Here is a 17008-nt window from a genome sequence, read left to right as displayed (position 1 = left end):
GAGCCTTCATCGTAATTTGTTTATGAACGCAGGAGAACCGAAGCAGTAAATACACGTAGCTTTAACTTAACAGTTGTGTAGAGGCCGCGATTGATGCTGATGGCATCGTATGGCGTCAACAATAAAACGTGTCCTCTTCACTTTCTCCCAAGTGTACACATATTACGATGTGGAACGTGTTAAATCCACACATTTTGGTTTTGGCGGTGAGAAATCCAACTTCCTCATCTCACGAGGAAAATCCTTTGTTTGGTTCTCCTTCGTAATTTGTCCCACCCATGTACAAGACCGTTAAATATGAATGGATTTCGTTTGTCAACATTTTAATCGTCAACAAAAATGTCCGTTATTTTGACATTTTTTAGTCAACGTGCATTTTCTTTTGATTCGTTATTGACGTCTTATTTTCATCACTGGAAAATAGGTTGACAATAACAGACAAAAATGATCAATCAACCAAACTCTATATATATATATATATATATATATATATATATATATATATATATAGCTAGCGATTATTTTAGTAATCGATTAATCGTGTAATCGGATAAAACACACTTTATAGCCTTAATGTGTACTTCAGGGAAAATACAGATTTTTCTGCTTGCCATAACCGTCATTCTTTTTTTTCTAACAAATGCAAATCATAAACATTGAAATTGCACTTTTAACATTTGTGCGGTTTGCCGTCACACAGAAACTATGTCCGCTTAAAGTTATGGGCTCTCCATGCAGTTCGGATTTTGTAATTTTTTTTTATAAGTTACACAATCAAACCAATTTCGCGTTCATATTTCGCTGTATTTGTTGCATTTTTGTTGCGTTTCGCTTGATTGTAAAATATGTCGATCAAGAGGGGTTTGACGTTCATATGTTGTCAATATTCAGTGTTTTATCCTTCATAGTTAATATTGTAAATCCCACATTCTTTATTTTCATGTACATTCTGTAAAAAAAAAAGAATTAAAATTCCATTCCGTTTTTTAAGGCGGTCTGTCGTAACGTTTTCAGCATCCAATCAGACATTATTGTGAGGTTTTGTATTAGTGTTACTAAAGCACACATACTGTACAGCAGATTTTCACAGCTTACATATACATACATACATGTGTATATATATATATATATATATACACACACACACACACACACACATGAACATATCACACACACACACACACACACACATGAACATATCACACACACACACACACACACACACACACACACACACACACACACACACACACACACACACATACACACACACACACACACACACACACACACACACACACACACACACACACACACTTAAACTTATCTGTGATCATACAATCGTGGTCAAAAGTTTACATAACAATGTCATGGCTGTTTGGGTTTCCAATAATTTCTGCAACTCTTATTTTTTTTGTGATAGAGTGATTGGAGCACATACTTGTTGGTCACAAAAAAACATTCATGAAGTTTGGTTCTTTTATGAATTGATTATGGGTCTACTGAAAATGTGAGCAAATGTGCTGGGTCAAAAGTATACATACAGCAATGTTAATATTTGCTTACATGTCCCTTGGCAAGTTTCACTGCAATAAGGCACTTTTGGTAGCCATCCACAAGCTTCTGCTTGAATCTTTGACCACTCCTCTTGACAAAATTGGTGCAGTTCAGCTAAATGTGTCGGTTTTCTGACATGGACTTGTTTCTTCAGCATTGTCCACACGTTTAAGTCAGAACTTTAGGAAGGCCATTCTAAAACCTTCATTCTAGCCTGATTTAGTCATTCCTTTACCACTTTTGACGTGTGTCAGGTCATTGTCCTGTTGGAACACCCAACTGCGTCCAAGACCCAACCTCCTGGCTGATGATTTTAGGTTGTCCTGAAGAATTTGGAGGTAATCCTCCTTTTTCATTGTCCATTTAAAGCACCAGTTCCATTGGCAGCAAAACAGGCCGAGAGCATAATACTACCACCACCATGCTTGACGGTAGGAGTTGTGTTCCTGGGATTAAAGGCCTCACCTTTTCTCTTCCAAACATATTGCTGGGTATTGTGGCCAAACAGCTCCATTTTTGTTTCATCGGACCACAGAACTTTCCTCCAGAAGGTCTTATCTTTGTCCATGTGATCAGCAGCAAACTTGAGACAAGCCTTAAGATGTCGCTTCTTGCATGGTAGCCTCTCAGTCCATGGCGATGCAAAACACGCTTGACTGTGGACACTGACACCTGTGTTCCAGCAGCTTCCAATTCATTGCAGATCTACTTTTTGGTGGTTCTCGGTTGACTCTTGATCATCCTGACCAATTTTCTCTCAACAGCAGGTGATAGCTTGCGTTTTCTTCCTGATCGTGGCAGTGACAAAACTGTGCCATGCACTTTATACTTACGAACAATTGTCTGCACAGTTGCTCTTGGGACCTTAAGCTGCTTTGAAATGGCTCCAAGTGACTTTCCTGACTTGTTCAAGTCAATAATTGTTTTTTTTCAGATCTGTGCTGAGTTCCTTAGACTTTCCAATTGTCGCGCTTGTAACCGAGTCTAATGACTGCATCACATGAGCCCTATTTAAATGGGCTCAGAGAAGTCAATCATAATCACTCACATGAAGTTAAGAGGCCATGTCATGAAGCTAATTTGATTTGATTGTAACTTTTCTACATCACCAAAATTGATCATGTATGTTGCTGTATGTATACTTTTGACCCAGCACATTTGGTCACATTTCCAGTAGACCCATAATAAATTCATAAAAGAACCAAACTTCATCAATGTTTTTTGTGGCCAACAAGTATGTGCTCCAATCACTCTATCACAAAAAAATAGGAGTTGGAGAAATGATTGGAAACTGTAGACAGCCATGACATTATGTTCTTTACAAGTGTATGTAAACTTTTGACATCTTTTGACTTACATATATATATATATATATATATATATACATATACACACATATACATTAGCCTCTGTGTTTTGTCCTGACCTATTTCATCCCTACAAGCCTGTTTGGCAGGTTTTTCTGCTCTTCAGGGGATTGAAGTGTCTGTGGTTGTTACATATATATATATATATAGGGTACATTACATGGGGGTGTGGCCATTGTTGCACAGTAGTGCCTTGCTTCTGTGCCGGCATGATGAGACCTGGTCATAATTAATGTAGATTATTTTAGCACAACATGATTGTATGTAAATCCATTTTTTTGGCAGTTATTTATGAGTACCTTCTTATGTGGTATATTTGGTTAGTACTTATTTTTCCTAATCAGCCAGACCTGGTCTCATCATGCCGGCACAGAAGCAAGGCACTACTGTGCAACAATGTAATGTACTCATATATATATATATATATATATATATATATATATATATATATATATATATATATATATATATATATATATAACAACTAGAGATGTCCGATAATATCAGACTGCCGATATTATCGGCCGATAAATGCTTTAAAATGTAATATCGGAAATTATCGGTATCGGTTTCAAAAAGCAAACGTAGGGAGAAGTACAGAGCACCAATAAACCTTGAAGGCACTGCCTTTGCGTGCCGGCCCAATCACATAATATCTACAGCTTTACACACACACACACACAAGTGAATGCCAAGTATACTTGGTCAACAGCCATACAGGTCACACTGAGGGTGGCCGTATAAACAACTTTAACACTGTTACAAATATGCGCCACACTGTGAACCCACACCAAACAAGAATGACAAACACATTTCGGGAGAACATCCGCACCGTAACACAACAGAACAAATACCCAGAACCCCTTGCAGCACTAACTCTTCCGGGACGCTACAATATACCCCCCCCCCCAAATTCCAAGCTGCGGTTTTGAGGCATGTTAAAAAAAAATAATGCACTTTGTGACTTCAATAATAAATATGGCGGTGCCATGTTGGCATTTTTTTCCATAACTTGAGTTGATTTATTTTGGAAAACATTGTTACGTTGTTTAATGCATCCAGCGGGGCATCACAACAAAGTCAGGCATAATAATGTGTTAATTCCACGACTGTGTATATCGGTATCGGTTGATATCGGATACGGTAATTAAGAGTTGGACAATATCGGAATATCGGCAAAAAAGCTATTATTGGACATCTCTAGCAACAGCCACAGACACTTCAATAAAATCCGCTGAAGAGCAGAGAAACCTGCAAAACAGGCTTGTGGGGATGAAATAGACTCTGTGTTTTTTCCTGACCTAACGTATATTCCGGTATTGAGCACTGTATAACGGATAAACCACAGAAACCTCAACTATATATGTATACATAAATAGATAGATAGATAGATAGATAAGGAGCTAGATAGATATACCGGCCCCCATACACATTTTTTTCTCTAAATGTGGACCCCCCCCAAGTCAAAATAATTGCCCAGGTCTGCATTAAACCAATCAAAGCAACAAATGAAAGTCAAAGCTTTTTTCCAATCCTATTAGAGGCTTTTGACTCAGAATGGGTATTGTTTACCTTTCAACTGATAATACTACCATGAATTGATTAACGTGGACTTAAACAAGTTGAAAAACTTATTCGGGTGCTACCATTGAGTGGTCAATTGTACGGAATATGTACTGTACTGTGCAATCTACTAATAAAAGTTTCAATCAATTGATCAAAAAGTACCACATCGGTACGTGACAATTAGAAAACATGCACATTGTTCTAACAAAAAAACACCAGGATTTTGTGACTCAAGTTGAAAAGACTTGTAATTTAACTACTCCAATTATATTAATCAAATCACTAAGTAATACATTTAAAAATGAGAAATAAAATCCATAAGTAGTCATAATGATTGCAGCAATACAGAATATGTGCAGAAAAGCGACTTTTATGTTGTAGTATGGGTGCTCATAATTCTGGGGGTTCCTGAATGCAACTGTAATGTCATTGGTGCCTAATGAGGAAGTGCTGCGGTGTTGCGGCTGCTGGCTAACACGAGGTTTGCTGTTCAGGGCAGAAATAAGTTTTAAAAGAGCTTCAGACTCGACAAGGCTCTACTTGTACAATATCCCTACTGTCCTACTAATAGACTTACAAGATGTTACTTGTGCAATATCACTGCCAAGTACTTATTGGCTTACGTTTACGTTGTGAACCAGGTTTCGGTGCCCATCCCTACTTTTTGACACCATATTTGTACTATACCTTATAAAAAAAGAGACTGTTGTAAAAAAAAATGCAACAACAAAAAAGCCCCAATTGCTGGTTTGAACCTCAGAAGCTGACGGCGTTTTATGCAAAACAAACAATTACCGCCATCATCATGCATGGCGAGACGTCGCCAAACACAAGAGATCAGTTGGTCAGCTGACATGAAAGGATCGTTAACTTGCTTTTGCCTTTTATGCTGAAAGAGCCTTGCGAGTTCCAACCACTGTCATGCATGCGTGACGAGCTCAGTTCCACACACTGCAAAAACTGAAATCTAAGATGAAATATCTCAAATAAGGGTGATATTTGCTTATTTTCTGTCTGATAAGATAATTCTTCTCACTAAGCAGATTTCATGTTAGAGTGTTTTACTTGTTTTAAAGGGGAACATTATCACAATTTCAGAAGGGTTAAAACCATTAAAAATCAGTTCCCAGTGGCTTATTATATTTTTCGAAGTTTTTTTCAAAATTTTACCCATCACGCAATATCCCTAAAAAAAGCTTCAAAGTGCCTGATTTTAACCATTGTTATGAACATTCGTCCATTTTCCTGTGACGTCACATAGTGATGCCGATACAAACAAGATAGAACAGCAAGCTATAGCGACATTAGCTCGGATTCAGACTCGGATTTCAGCGGCTTAAGCGATTCAACAGATTACGCATGTATTGATACGGATGGTTGTAGTGTGGAGGCAGGTAGCGAAAACGAAATTGAAGAAGAAACTGAAGCTATTGAGCCCTATCGGTTTGAACCGTATGCAAGCGAAACCGACGAAAACACGGGAGAAAGCGAGGACGAATTCGGCGATCGCCTTCTAACCAACGATTGGTATGTGTTTGTTTGGCATTAAAGGAAACTAACAACTATGAACTAGGTTTACAGCATATGAAATACATTTGGCAACAACATGCACTTTGAGAGTGCAGACAGCCCAATTTTCATCAATTAATATATTCTGTAGACATACCCTCATCCGCGCTCTTTTCCTGAAAGCTAATCTGTCCAGTTTTGGAGTTGATGTCAGCAGGCCAGGGAAGCTAGGGTCGATATTCTTCTCTTGATCATCTTCGGTGGCATAAGGGACGGTGTGAGCCAAGACATCCAGGGGTTTTAGCTCGCTCGTCTGCGGGAACAAACTGTCGCCATTGCTTGCCGTGCTACCGAGGACCTTTGTCCCTGAATTGCTCACACACTCCGGCAGATTCAATGGGGGTCTGGCGGCAGATTTCTTTGACTTTATCGTTGGAAATGCATCTGCTTTGAGTGTCGCAGGATATCCACACATTCTTGCCATCTCTGTCGTAGCATAGCTTTCGTCGGTTAAGTGTGCGGAACGAACGTCCAATTTCTTGCCACTTTCGCATCTTTGGGCCACTGGTGCAACTTGAATCCGTCCCTGTTCGTGTTGTTACACCCTCCGACAACACACCGACGAGGCATGATGTCTCCAAGGTACGAAAAACAGTCGAAAAAAACCGGAAAATAACAGAGCTGATTTGACTCGGTGTTTGAGAAAATGGCGGATTGCTTCCCGTTGGGACGTCATCTCTCCGAGAGCGAATATTAGAAAGGCGTTTAATTCGCCAAAATTCACCCATTTAGAGTTCGGAAATCGGTTAAAAAAATATATGGTCTTTTTTCTGCAACATCAAGGTATATATTGACGCTTACATAGGTCTGGTGATAATGTTCCCCTTTAAACAGTTAAAATGTGACATTTCTAACAATTTTGAACAGAAATAGTTCATGCACATTCAGATGAATTCTTCAAAATTGCAATTAAAAAGAGAACGCACTTGGCGCGATGATGTCATGTTATCGATGGAAAAATGCATTTTTAGACCATATGATTTTCCTGAGCGGCTAGGAGACCCCGAGAGTAACAAGCTGTTGCCTTTCCATTAAGAACAATAAATTTGTTTTTAGTATAAGTTTGCTGGTTTCAAGAAATGTAATGCTGAGCGCATATCATTATGTCAAGATAATGGCACTAGAATTTACTTAATTTAAGAATATTTTTCAACATATTGAGCAAAAAGGTCTTTTTTTTTTCTACCAAGAAAAGTGCACTTGTTGTTAGTGATAATATACTTATTTTAAGGTATTTTTGGGTTCATTGAAGTTAGCTAATTTGACTTGTTTTGGAAAGTCTTGACAAGCCAAATTTTCTTGTTCTATTGGCAGATAATTTTGCTTAGTTCAAATAAAATACCCCTAATTTTTGTATTTTTTTTCTTCTTGTTTTTGAACACTGACTTTTTGCAGTGCACCTGTCGAAAAGATAATCAACTGTTACTCTTTTTTTGGTAGGTATCTTTTGAAAAACAAATTCCAAAAATGTAAGTCATTAAACGCATGACAAAACTTCATAGAAGACTTTAGCATAGTGTTTCTTAACCATAGGGCCGGCAAAAAATATCAGTTTCTCGGTTGTTGTCCATATAAGTTGCAGTTGTTATACACTTTTCCACCACTTGTGGCAGTAATGATAATGAAACAAACAGAAGAATTCTGGAGCTAAAGTTGTAGAAAATTTAAGCGCAAAAATTACGACTTAAGTGGTACAGCTCTATTTTCGTTTGCACTTTAAATTGTATTGACAGTTTAGTTAAGACACATTCATAAATATTGTAGATTTTTTTAGCACATCATAGATTTTTCCGCAGTTATTTATGAGTTCCTTCTTATGCAGTTTATTCGGGTAGTACTTATTTTTCTGAATCAGCCTGACCTAAGCCTAAGGGTTATGTGTTGAATAAAATAATAATCTTTGTGATTAATACATGGTTTAATATTATTTGACAAGGTTTTGTAAACTGTAAGTAGGTTAGATATAATTATTGAATATGATTAAAATTAAGACTAATTCAGCGTTAATATGTGAGTGGGCACCGTGTCCCCCTTTGGAGTGGAAAAGTTGGGCCTCTAGTTCAAAAATGTCAAGAACCCCTGCTTTAGCATAAACTACGATCAACAAAAAGGACAGACTTAACGTACATTTTTTGCGGTTTTACTTTTTTTAATGTATTCCACGGTAGCTCAATTCAAGATTTTGGGCTTTTTAACAGACTGATTCTGTTTCCACTCGATTTATTAGCTCAATTATACACTTTAAAGTTTATAAATACTGTTCTTGCAGCGTAAATTGGTGACAGTTTGACCCCGGAACAGACTAAGTCGGTTTCCACTCGAGTTATTGGCTCAATTATACACTTTAAAGTTTATAAATATTGTCCTTAAAGCTTAGATTGGTGACAGTTTAAAGTTAAAGTACCAATAATAGTCACACACACACACACACACTAGGTGTGGAGAAACCCATCCCCTTGTTCACCCCTGGGAGGTGAGGGGAGCAGTGGGCAGCAGTGGTAGCCACGCCCGGGAATCATTTTTGGTGATTTAACCCCCAATTCCAACCCTTGATGCTGAGTGCCAAGCAGGGAGGTAATGGGTGCCATTTTTATAGTCTTTGGTATGACTTGGCCGGGGTTTGAACTCACAACCTACCAATCTCAGGGCGGACACTCTAACCACAAGGCCACTGAGTAGGTACATTTTAAAGTTCATAAATATTGTTTTTGCAGCATAAAAAAATCGGTGACAGTTTGACTAACTCTGTTTCTACTCGATTTATTGGCTCAATTATACACTATAAAGTTCATAAATATTGTCCTTGCAGCTTAGAATGGCGACTGTTTGACCCTGGAAAAGACTAATTCTGTTTAAACTCGATTTATTAGTTCAATTATACACTTTAAATTGTATAAATATTGCTCTTGCAGCGTAAATTGGTGACAGTTTGACCCTGAAACAGACTAATTCTGTTTCCAATTGATTTATTACACTTTAAAGTTTATAAATATTGTTCTTGCAGCGTAAGTTGATGACAGTTTGACCCTGGAACAGACTAATTCTGTTTCCACTCGATTTATTGGCTCAATTACACACTTTAAAGTTTATAAATATTGTTCTTGCAGCGTAAATTGGTGACAGTTTGACCCTGGAACAGACTATTTCTGTTTCCACTTGATTTATTGGGTCAATTATACACTTTAAAGGTTATAAATATTGTTCTTGCAGCGTAAATTGGTGACAGTTTGACCCTCGAAACAGACTAATTATGTTTCCACATGATTTTTGGCTCAATTATACACTTTAATGTTGATAAATATTGTTCTTGCAGCATAAATAGGTGACAGTTTGACCCTGGAACAGACTAACTCTGTTTCCACCTGATGTATTACACTTTAAAGTGTATAAATATTGTTCTTGCAGCGTAAATTGGTGACAGTTTGACCCTGGAACAGACTATTTCTGTTTCCACTTGATTTATTGGGTCAATTATACACTTTAAAGTTTATAAATATTGTTCTTGCAGCGTAAATTGGTGACAGTTTGACCCTCGAACAGACTAATTATGTTTCCACTTGATTTAATACACTTTAAAGTTTATAAATATTGTTCTTGCAGCGTAAATTGGTGACAGTTTGACCCTCGAAACAGACTAATTATGTTTCCACATGATTTTTGGCTCAATTATACACTTTAATGTTGATAAATATTGTTCTTGCAGCATAAATAGGTGACAGTTTGACCCTGGAAGAGACTAACTCTGTTTCCACTTGATTTAATACACTTTAAAGTTTATAAATATTGTTCTTGCAGCGTAAATCGGTGACAGTTTGACCCTGGAACAGACTAGTTCTGTTTCCACTTGATTTATTGGCTCAATTGTACACTTTAATGTTTATAAATATTGTCCTTGCCGTTTAGAATGGCGACTGTTTGACCCTGGAACAGACTAACTCTGATTCCACTTGATTTATTACACTTTAAAGTTAATTAATATTGTTCTTGCAGCGTACATTGATGACAGTTTGACCCTGGAACAGACTAATTCTGTTTCCACTTGATTTATTGGCTCAATTATGCACTTTAAAGTTTATAAATATTGTTCTTGCAGCGTAAATTGGTGACAGTTTGACCCTGGAACAGACTATTTCTGTTTCCACCCGATTTTTGGCTCAATTATACACTTTAATGTTGATAAATATTGTTCTTGCAGCGTAAATTGGTGACAGTTTGACCCTGGAACAGACTAACTCTGTTTCCACTCGATTTATTACACTTTAATGTTGATAAATATTGTTCTTGCAGCGTAAATTGATGACAGTTTGACCCTGGAACAGACTAACTCTGTTTCCACTTCATTTATTGGCTCAATTGTACACTTTAATGTAAATAAATATTGTCCTTGCAGCTTAGAATGGCAACTGTTTGACCCTGGAACAGACTAATTTTGTTTCCACTCGATTTATTGGCTCAATTATACACTTTAATGTTTATAAATATTGTCCTTGCCGTTTAGAATGGCGACTGTTTGACCCTGGAACAGACTAACTCTGTTTCCACTTGATTTATTACACTTTAAAGTTTATAAATATTGTTCTTGCATCATAAATTGGTGACAGTTTGACACTGGAACAGACTAATTCCGTTTCCACTCGATTTAAGCAACCAAAAATACACCTGTTAAGAGTGCAAAATGTTGCGTTCAAGGACAGTATGTTAAACAAGTGGACTAACGTTTCTAGGTGAAGTATACTCACACCAAAGCAGGGTGGCTGTGAAGGCTGCGGGGATGAGGAGCACTCCGTAGGCGGCACCTGTGTGCAACAGTGTCATCGTGATGACGTTCCGCCACACGATGACCAGTGGAGGTTTGGGGCCTTCCTGCTCCTTGTACGTGTGGTCAAAAACATCTTCCCGGCAGGCCTCCGGAGGACCATTGCCGGAGGTGCGTTCCTGTTCCTGTTCCTGCTTCTGCTGCTTCTTCTCCTCCGCCTCCGTCATCGTTGTGCTGTCTGCGGCCTGTCGGGTGCTTTTAAAATATTCACGCCGCCCCCACGCAGGGAAAGGAAAAACACCTGTGAGCGTCACGCAGGAAGGAGGTCGATGCTCTCGTCGAGCTAGCGGTGCAATGGAGGCTGGAGAGAGGCTTTTTTTTTTTTTTTTGAAGCAGCGGTGATGCTAGGTTCAAGCTCGGTCCGTTGCGTAACGTCCTATGTGACACGCGGCCACATAACAGCGTGAAAGGCGCTTTCTAGCGAACTCACCAAAGACGGCGCCGTGGACGGTGTGAATGGCTGTGTAGCGGTGGTGTAGTCACGCCGTGCCGTGTCGTGCCGCTACAGGAAAGGCAGAAGAGTCCCGTCCGCAGCGAACGCATCAAAAATGAGACACCGGAGCGCTTTGCGGCCGGCCAGCCAATCGGCGCGCGGGACCCGCCCACTTGCTGCTTTTCGATTGGCTGGCCGGCCATCTGCTGTTCGCCACTGCTAAATCCAGATGTTTTATAACGCTCTGGTTCTGTTGCTAACACCAACATCGCTGTTGTCTTTTTTTTTTAAATGTATAAAACCGAATAGAATGGAGCATATAGCAAATAGAAATGTAATTTAAGTCCGTTTTAACCTCACAGTGCACCTAGACGCTAGGCGACGCCCACTCACGTTACAGTTAGGTAAACTTGTCAGGGGTGGGCGATACTGCATATTTTGACATCGATGCGATACCAAGTCATTACCGGATCAGTTCTGCCCGCAACTTTTTACTTTATTTTTTTAGATGATTGAATTACTTCATTTTTTTACCATCAAGTTGTTGATCATGATTATAATCAGAAAAAATGTTTAATCAGCAAACGTATTTGTGAATAATTTAACAGTATATTAACAATGTCAACAAAAATATTTGTTAAATTACATACAGTTGTAGAATCATTAGTGCAAAATAAATAAAAACCCAAAATGGCTCCTATTCAAATTATTTGGCTTTTTGCCCTCGAGTCCCCGATATATGGATGATGCAACCACCACCGCTACTCTCTACTGCCCTCTTGTGGCTATAACGAGTATATATCTGATCTTCCTATAATGCCATGACATCATCATGGCTTTTTGAGTCGGCCCTGGATCTAATCTTTTATCTTATTCTCGTGAGAAAAACAAATACAAATTCCACCAGAAGGTGAAAAGAGCAGGAGACGATGAACTGGCAGATCAGCTGGCAACTAACGCTAGATTAGCTCAGATGTCATGTCAGTAAGACCGAGACAAAATCATTGATTAAAGGACATATTTTGAAAGAGTGGCAATCACATTGGGTCATGAGTACAACAGGAAGACACGTATATGCAATACAGAACACCAGTAGGGATGGGAAGAACTGTAAGGGGGAGCATCATCATGGTTTTTTGAGTCGGTCCTGGATCTAATATAATAATAATAATTCAATTTTCTCGTAAGAGACAATAACAAAATCCACCAGAAGGTGAAAAGAGCAGGAGATGATGAACTGGCAGATCAGCTGGCAAAGCCGACACGAACGCTGGATTAGCTCAGATGTCATGTCAGTAAGACCGAGACAAAATCATTGATTAAAGGACATATTTTCAAAGAGTGGCAATCACGTTGGGTCATGAGTACAACAGGAAGACACGTATATGCAATACAGAACACTAGTAGGGATGGGAAGAACTGTAAGGGGGAGCATCATCATGGCTTTTTGAGTCCGTCCTGGATCTAACATACTGTAATAATAATAATAATAATAGTAATAATAATAATGATAATAATAATATCTTACTCTCGTAAGAAACAAATACAAATTCCACCAGAAAGTGAAAAGACCAGGAGATGATGAACTGGCAGATCAGCTGGCAAAGCAGACACTAACGCTAGATGAGCTCAGATGTCATGTCAGTAAGACAAAGTCAAAATCATTGATTAAAGGACATATTTTGAAAGTGTGGCAATCACATTGGCTCAAGAGTACAACAGGAAGACACTTATATGCAATACAGAACACCAGTAGGGACGGGAAGAACTGTAAGGGGGAGCACAAAAGATGAAAGAATCATATCAGGCATTAGATTAGGACACACCAGGCTGAATAAGACATTGGACTTTATAAAGAAATACACTTATATGCAATACAGAACACCAGTAGGGATGGGAAGAACTGTAAGGGGGAGCACAAAAGACGAAAGACTCATATCAGGCATTAGATTAGGACACACAAGATTGAATAAGACATTGGACTTTATAAACAAACACCCAACATGATTATGTGACAGCTGCAATCGCTTTTATTTGTGGTTTAATTTGCTGCAACGTCAACAAAAGGCACTGTTGAGTTGTTCCAAATATTTTGGCTACATTCTTTAAACTTTTTTGTTTAATATTTCAGTGTGTTATTTCTAAATATTGTTGGGAAATTGTACAATTTATCATGTAGTATTTTTGGTTACTTAATTCATTATGTTTTCTTTTATTGTTTATTATCATTGTGGTATTTTTTTGTGTTTATTTTATAAGCAACATAAAAAGCAAAACAAGAGTTTTTACATCTTTTTGTTTTGATTATAGCTGCAATTATATGAATTTCAAAATGGTGTTAATATTATTGTTCAGATTTGTTTTCAATATATATATTTTGCTGTATTTATCATGTATTATTTTCGTAGCTAACCGTTCATGTTTATTTTATTTCTGGTTATCATGTATTTTTGGTTACTTATTTTAATATTTTCTCTTTAATTGTGTATTATTTGTTTGTTATTTATTTTGGTTACTTTATCAGTTAAATGTATTTCTATGATTATTTTGTTGTTTTTTATGTGTTCACTGTTTTTTTGAATAATAGCTGTATTTTTTATATAATTCACAGTTTTCTTAATGTTTATTGTTTGTATTTTTTAATATATATTGCATTCTTTTTGTTTATTGTGTAGAAGCAAATTATACTATTTTCTTTTTTGTTCGTATTATTATTTTTGTAATTTATTTTGGTTACCCTATCAGCTACATAAACGTTACAAAAGGGTGTTGTATAATATTTTGCCACTTTTGAATTGTTTTAATTGTGTGTGTTTTTTTACAATAGCTGTATTTTTATATATTTCCCTGTTTCGTTCATACTTATTGTTGCTTTTTAAATTTTTATTATTTTTTGTTAATCGTGTAATATTTTGGGACACTAATTATAATATTTTGTTTATTTTATTATTTGGACATTATATTATCATATATAATATAACTATAATAATAATAGCCACTATATCTACAGTATATTACAACCACCTTATCAACTACATAAAGTTTTTACCTTTTTAAAAAAAATTGTAACTGCAATTATATATTTTAAAATGGTGTTAATATTTATTGTTTAGATTTTTTTTTTTTTAAATATATATTTTGTTCTATTTATCATGTAATATTTGGTAGCTAGCCGTTCATGTTTGTTATATTTCTGGTTATCATGTATTTTTAGTTACTTATTTCAATATTTTTTTCTTTAATTGTGTATTATTTGTTTGTTATTTATTTTGCTTACCTTATCAGTTAAAGATATTTTCATGATTATTTTGTTGTTTACTGTTTTTTAATTTTTTTTAATAATAGCTGTATTTTTATATAATTCACAGTTTTCTTAATATTTATTGTTTGTATTTTTTTTTTAAAATATATTTAATTCTTTTTGGTTATCATGTATCATCTTTGGAAGCAAATTATATTATTTTCTCTTTTTTTTGTATTATTATTTTTGTAATTTACTTTGGTTACCCTATCAGCTACATAAACGTTACAAAAGGGGGTTGTATAATATTTTGTTGCCTTTGAATTGTTTTAATTGTCTTTTTTATAACAGCTGTATTTTTATTTATTTCACTGTTTTGTTCATATTTATGGTTTGTTTTTTATTATTATTATTTTTGTTAATCGTGTATTATTTTGGGGATCTAATTATAATATTTTGTGTATTATTTTTATTCGGACATTATATTATCATTAAAGAATAGGACTATAATAATAATAAGAATAGGACTATAATAGTATATCGCAAACTACAACCACCTTATCAGCAACATAAAAGGCAAAATTGTTACCTTTTTTTGTTTTGATTATAGCTGCAATTATATGTATTTCATAAATGTGTTAATATTTATTGTTTGGACTTTTCTAAATATATATTTTGTTCTATTTATCATGTAATATAGAACACAAGGCTCAGTTTTGGGACCACTTCTCTTTTCTATTTATTTACTTCCCCTGGGCTCAATCCTAAGAAAGCATGATATTTCTTTTCATTGTTATGCCGATGACACACAAATGTATTTTCCATTAAAGAGAAATCATGCCTCTTCAATACAGCCATTACTTGCCTGTCTTGAGGATATCAAGGCCTGGATGGCCCTAAACTTCTTAAATTTTAATGAAAAGAAGACAGAAGTAATAGTGTTTGGACCTAGTGGTACCTGTGAGCTCCCCCCTGTTGACTTTGGCCCTTTGGCTTTGCACGTTAAGCCCATGGTCACCAACCTGGGCTTTCGTATTGACTGTGATTTTAAATTGGACCGTCAGATTGGCACAGTGGTGAAAGCCAGCTTTTTTTATTTACGTCAGCTGGCCAAGGTTAAAAACCTTCTTTCTAGGCAACAGTTAGAGACAGTAATCCATGCCTTTACTACATCTCGGCTGGATTACTGTAACTCTTTATATTTTGGAATTAGTCAGTCCTCCCTCTCACGTCTGCAGCTGGTCCAAAATGCAGCTGCCCGACTTTTAACTAACACAAGAAAAAGAGAGCACATTACTCCTGTTTTAGCCTCCCTCCACTGGCTGCCTGTGTCTTTTAGAGTCCATTTTAAGATTATCTTACTCGTTTTTAAATCCTTACGTGGTCTTGCCCCACCTTACCTCTCTGAGCTGCTCCATCTGTATGCCCCCACCCGGTCCCTCAGGTCAGCTGATCAGCTGATCCTGGAGGTACCCAAAACAAAGCGCAAGCTCAGAGGGGACAGAGCTTTCTCTGTTGCGGGTCCCAAACTCTGGAACGATCTCCCTCTCCATGTGAGACAGGCCCCTTCTTTGGCTATTTTCAAGACCCTTCTTAAAACCCATTTTTATTCACTGGCTTTTAACCCAGCATGAGACTTTGAACTGTTTTTAGCTTTTAACTTTTTGAACTGTTTTTAACTTTTAAACTGTTTTTATCTAACAAACTGTTCTTAGGGTAATTTATAATTGCTTTTTAATTGTGTAATTTTATTTCTGTTTTAAATGTTATTTTTTAGTCTGTCCTTTGCCTCTATTTCTTTGTGGTGTACAGCCCTTTGTTTTTCAACTGTGCTTGTTTTTAAAGGGCTTTATAAATAAAGTTGGTATGGTATGGTATGGTAATATTTTGGTAGCTAACCGCTTGTGTTTATTAGATTTCTGGTGATCATGTATTTTTGGTGACTTATTTCAATATTTTTTGTTTGTTATTAATTTTGGTTACCTTATCAATTGAAGGTATTTCTATGACTATTTTGTTGTTTTTTATGTGTTTACTGTTATATATTGCATTCTTTTTGTTTATCATGTATTATTTTTGGAAGCAAATTATACTATTTTCTCTTTTGTTCGTATTATTATTTTTGTAATTTACTTTGGTTACCCTATCAGCTACATAAACATTAAAAAAGGGGGTTGTATGATATTTTGTCGCTTTTGAATTGTTTGAATTGTGTGTTTTTTTTTTATAGTAGGTCTATTTCTATATATTTCGCTGTTTTGTTCATACTTATTGTTCTTTTTTTTCTGTTAGTCGTGTATTATTTTGGTCAGCTAATTATAATATTAATGTATTTTATTATTCGGACATTATATTATCCTGTGTGAATATGACTATAATCATAATAGCCACTATATCTACAGTATATTACAACCACCTTTTCAAGTACATAAAGTTTTTACCTTTTTAAAAAAAATTGT

General features: G+C 36.3%; 1 protein-coding gene across 1 annotated transcript in view; it reads right to left on the bottom strand.

Moving 5' to 3' along the window:
* The window catches only part of scd (stearoyl-CoA desaturase (delta-9-desaturase)), a 27119-nt gene extending 15698 nt beyond the window's left edge, over positions 1-11421 (bottom strand). Inside the window, exon 1 of the mRNA XM_061966559.2 lies at positions 10799-11421. Coding sequence (XP_061822543.1) covers positions 10799-11042 — 244 coding nt within the window. The 5' untranslated portion in view covers positions 11043-11421. The remainder of the gene's footprint in view (positions 1-10798) is intronic.
* Between the last annotated feature and the right edge of the window lie 5587 nt (positions 11422-17008).

Source organism: Nerophis lumbriciformis, linkage group LG11 (assembly GCF_033978685.3).
Source record: "Nerophis lumbriciformis linkage group LG11, RoL_Nlum_v2.1, whole genome shotgun sequence".
NCBI lineage: Eukaryota > Metazoa > Chordata > Actinopteri > Syngnathiformes > Syngnathidae > Nerophis > Nerophis lumbriciformis.
This window is presented reverse-complemented; position numbering and strand designations above follow the sequence as displayed.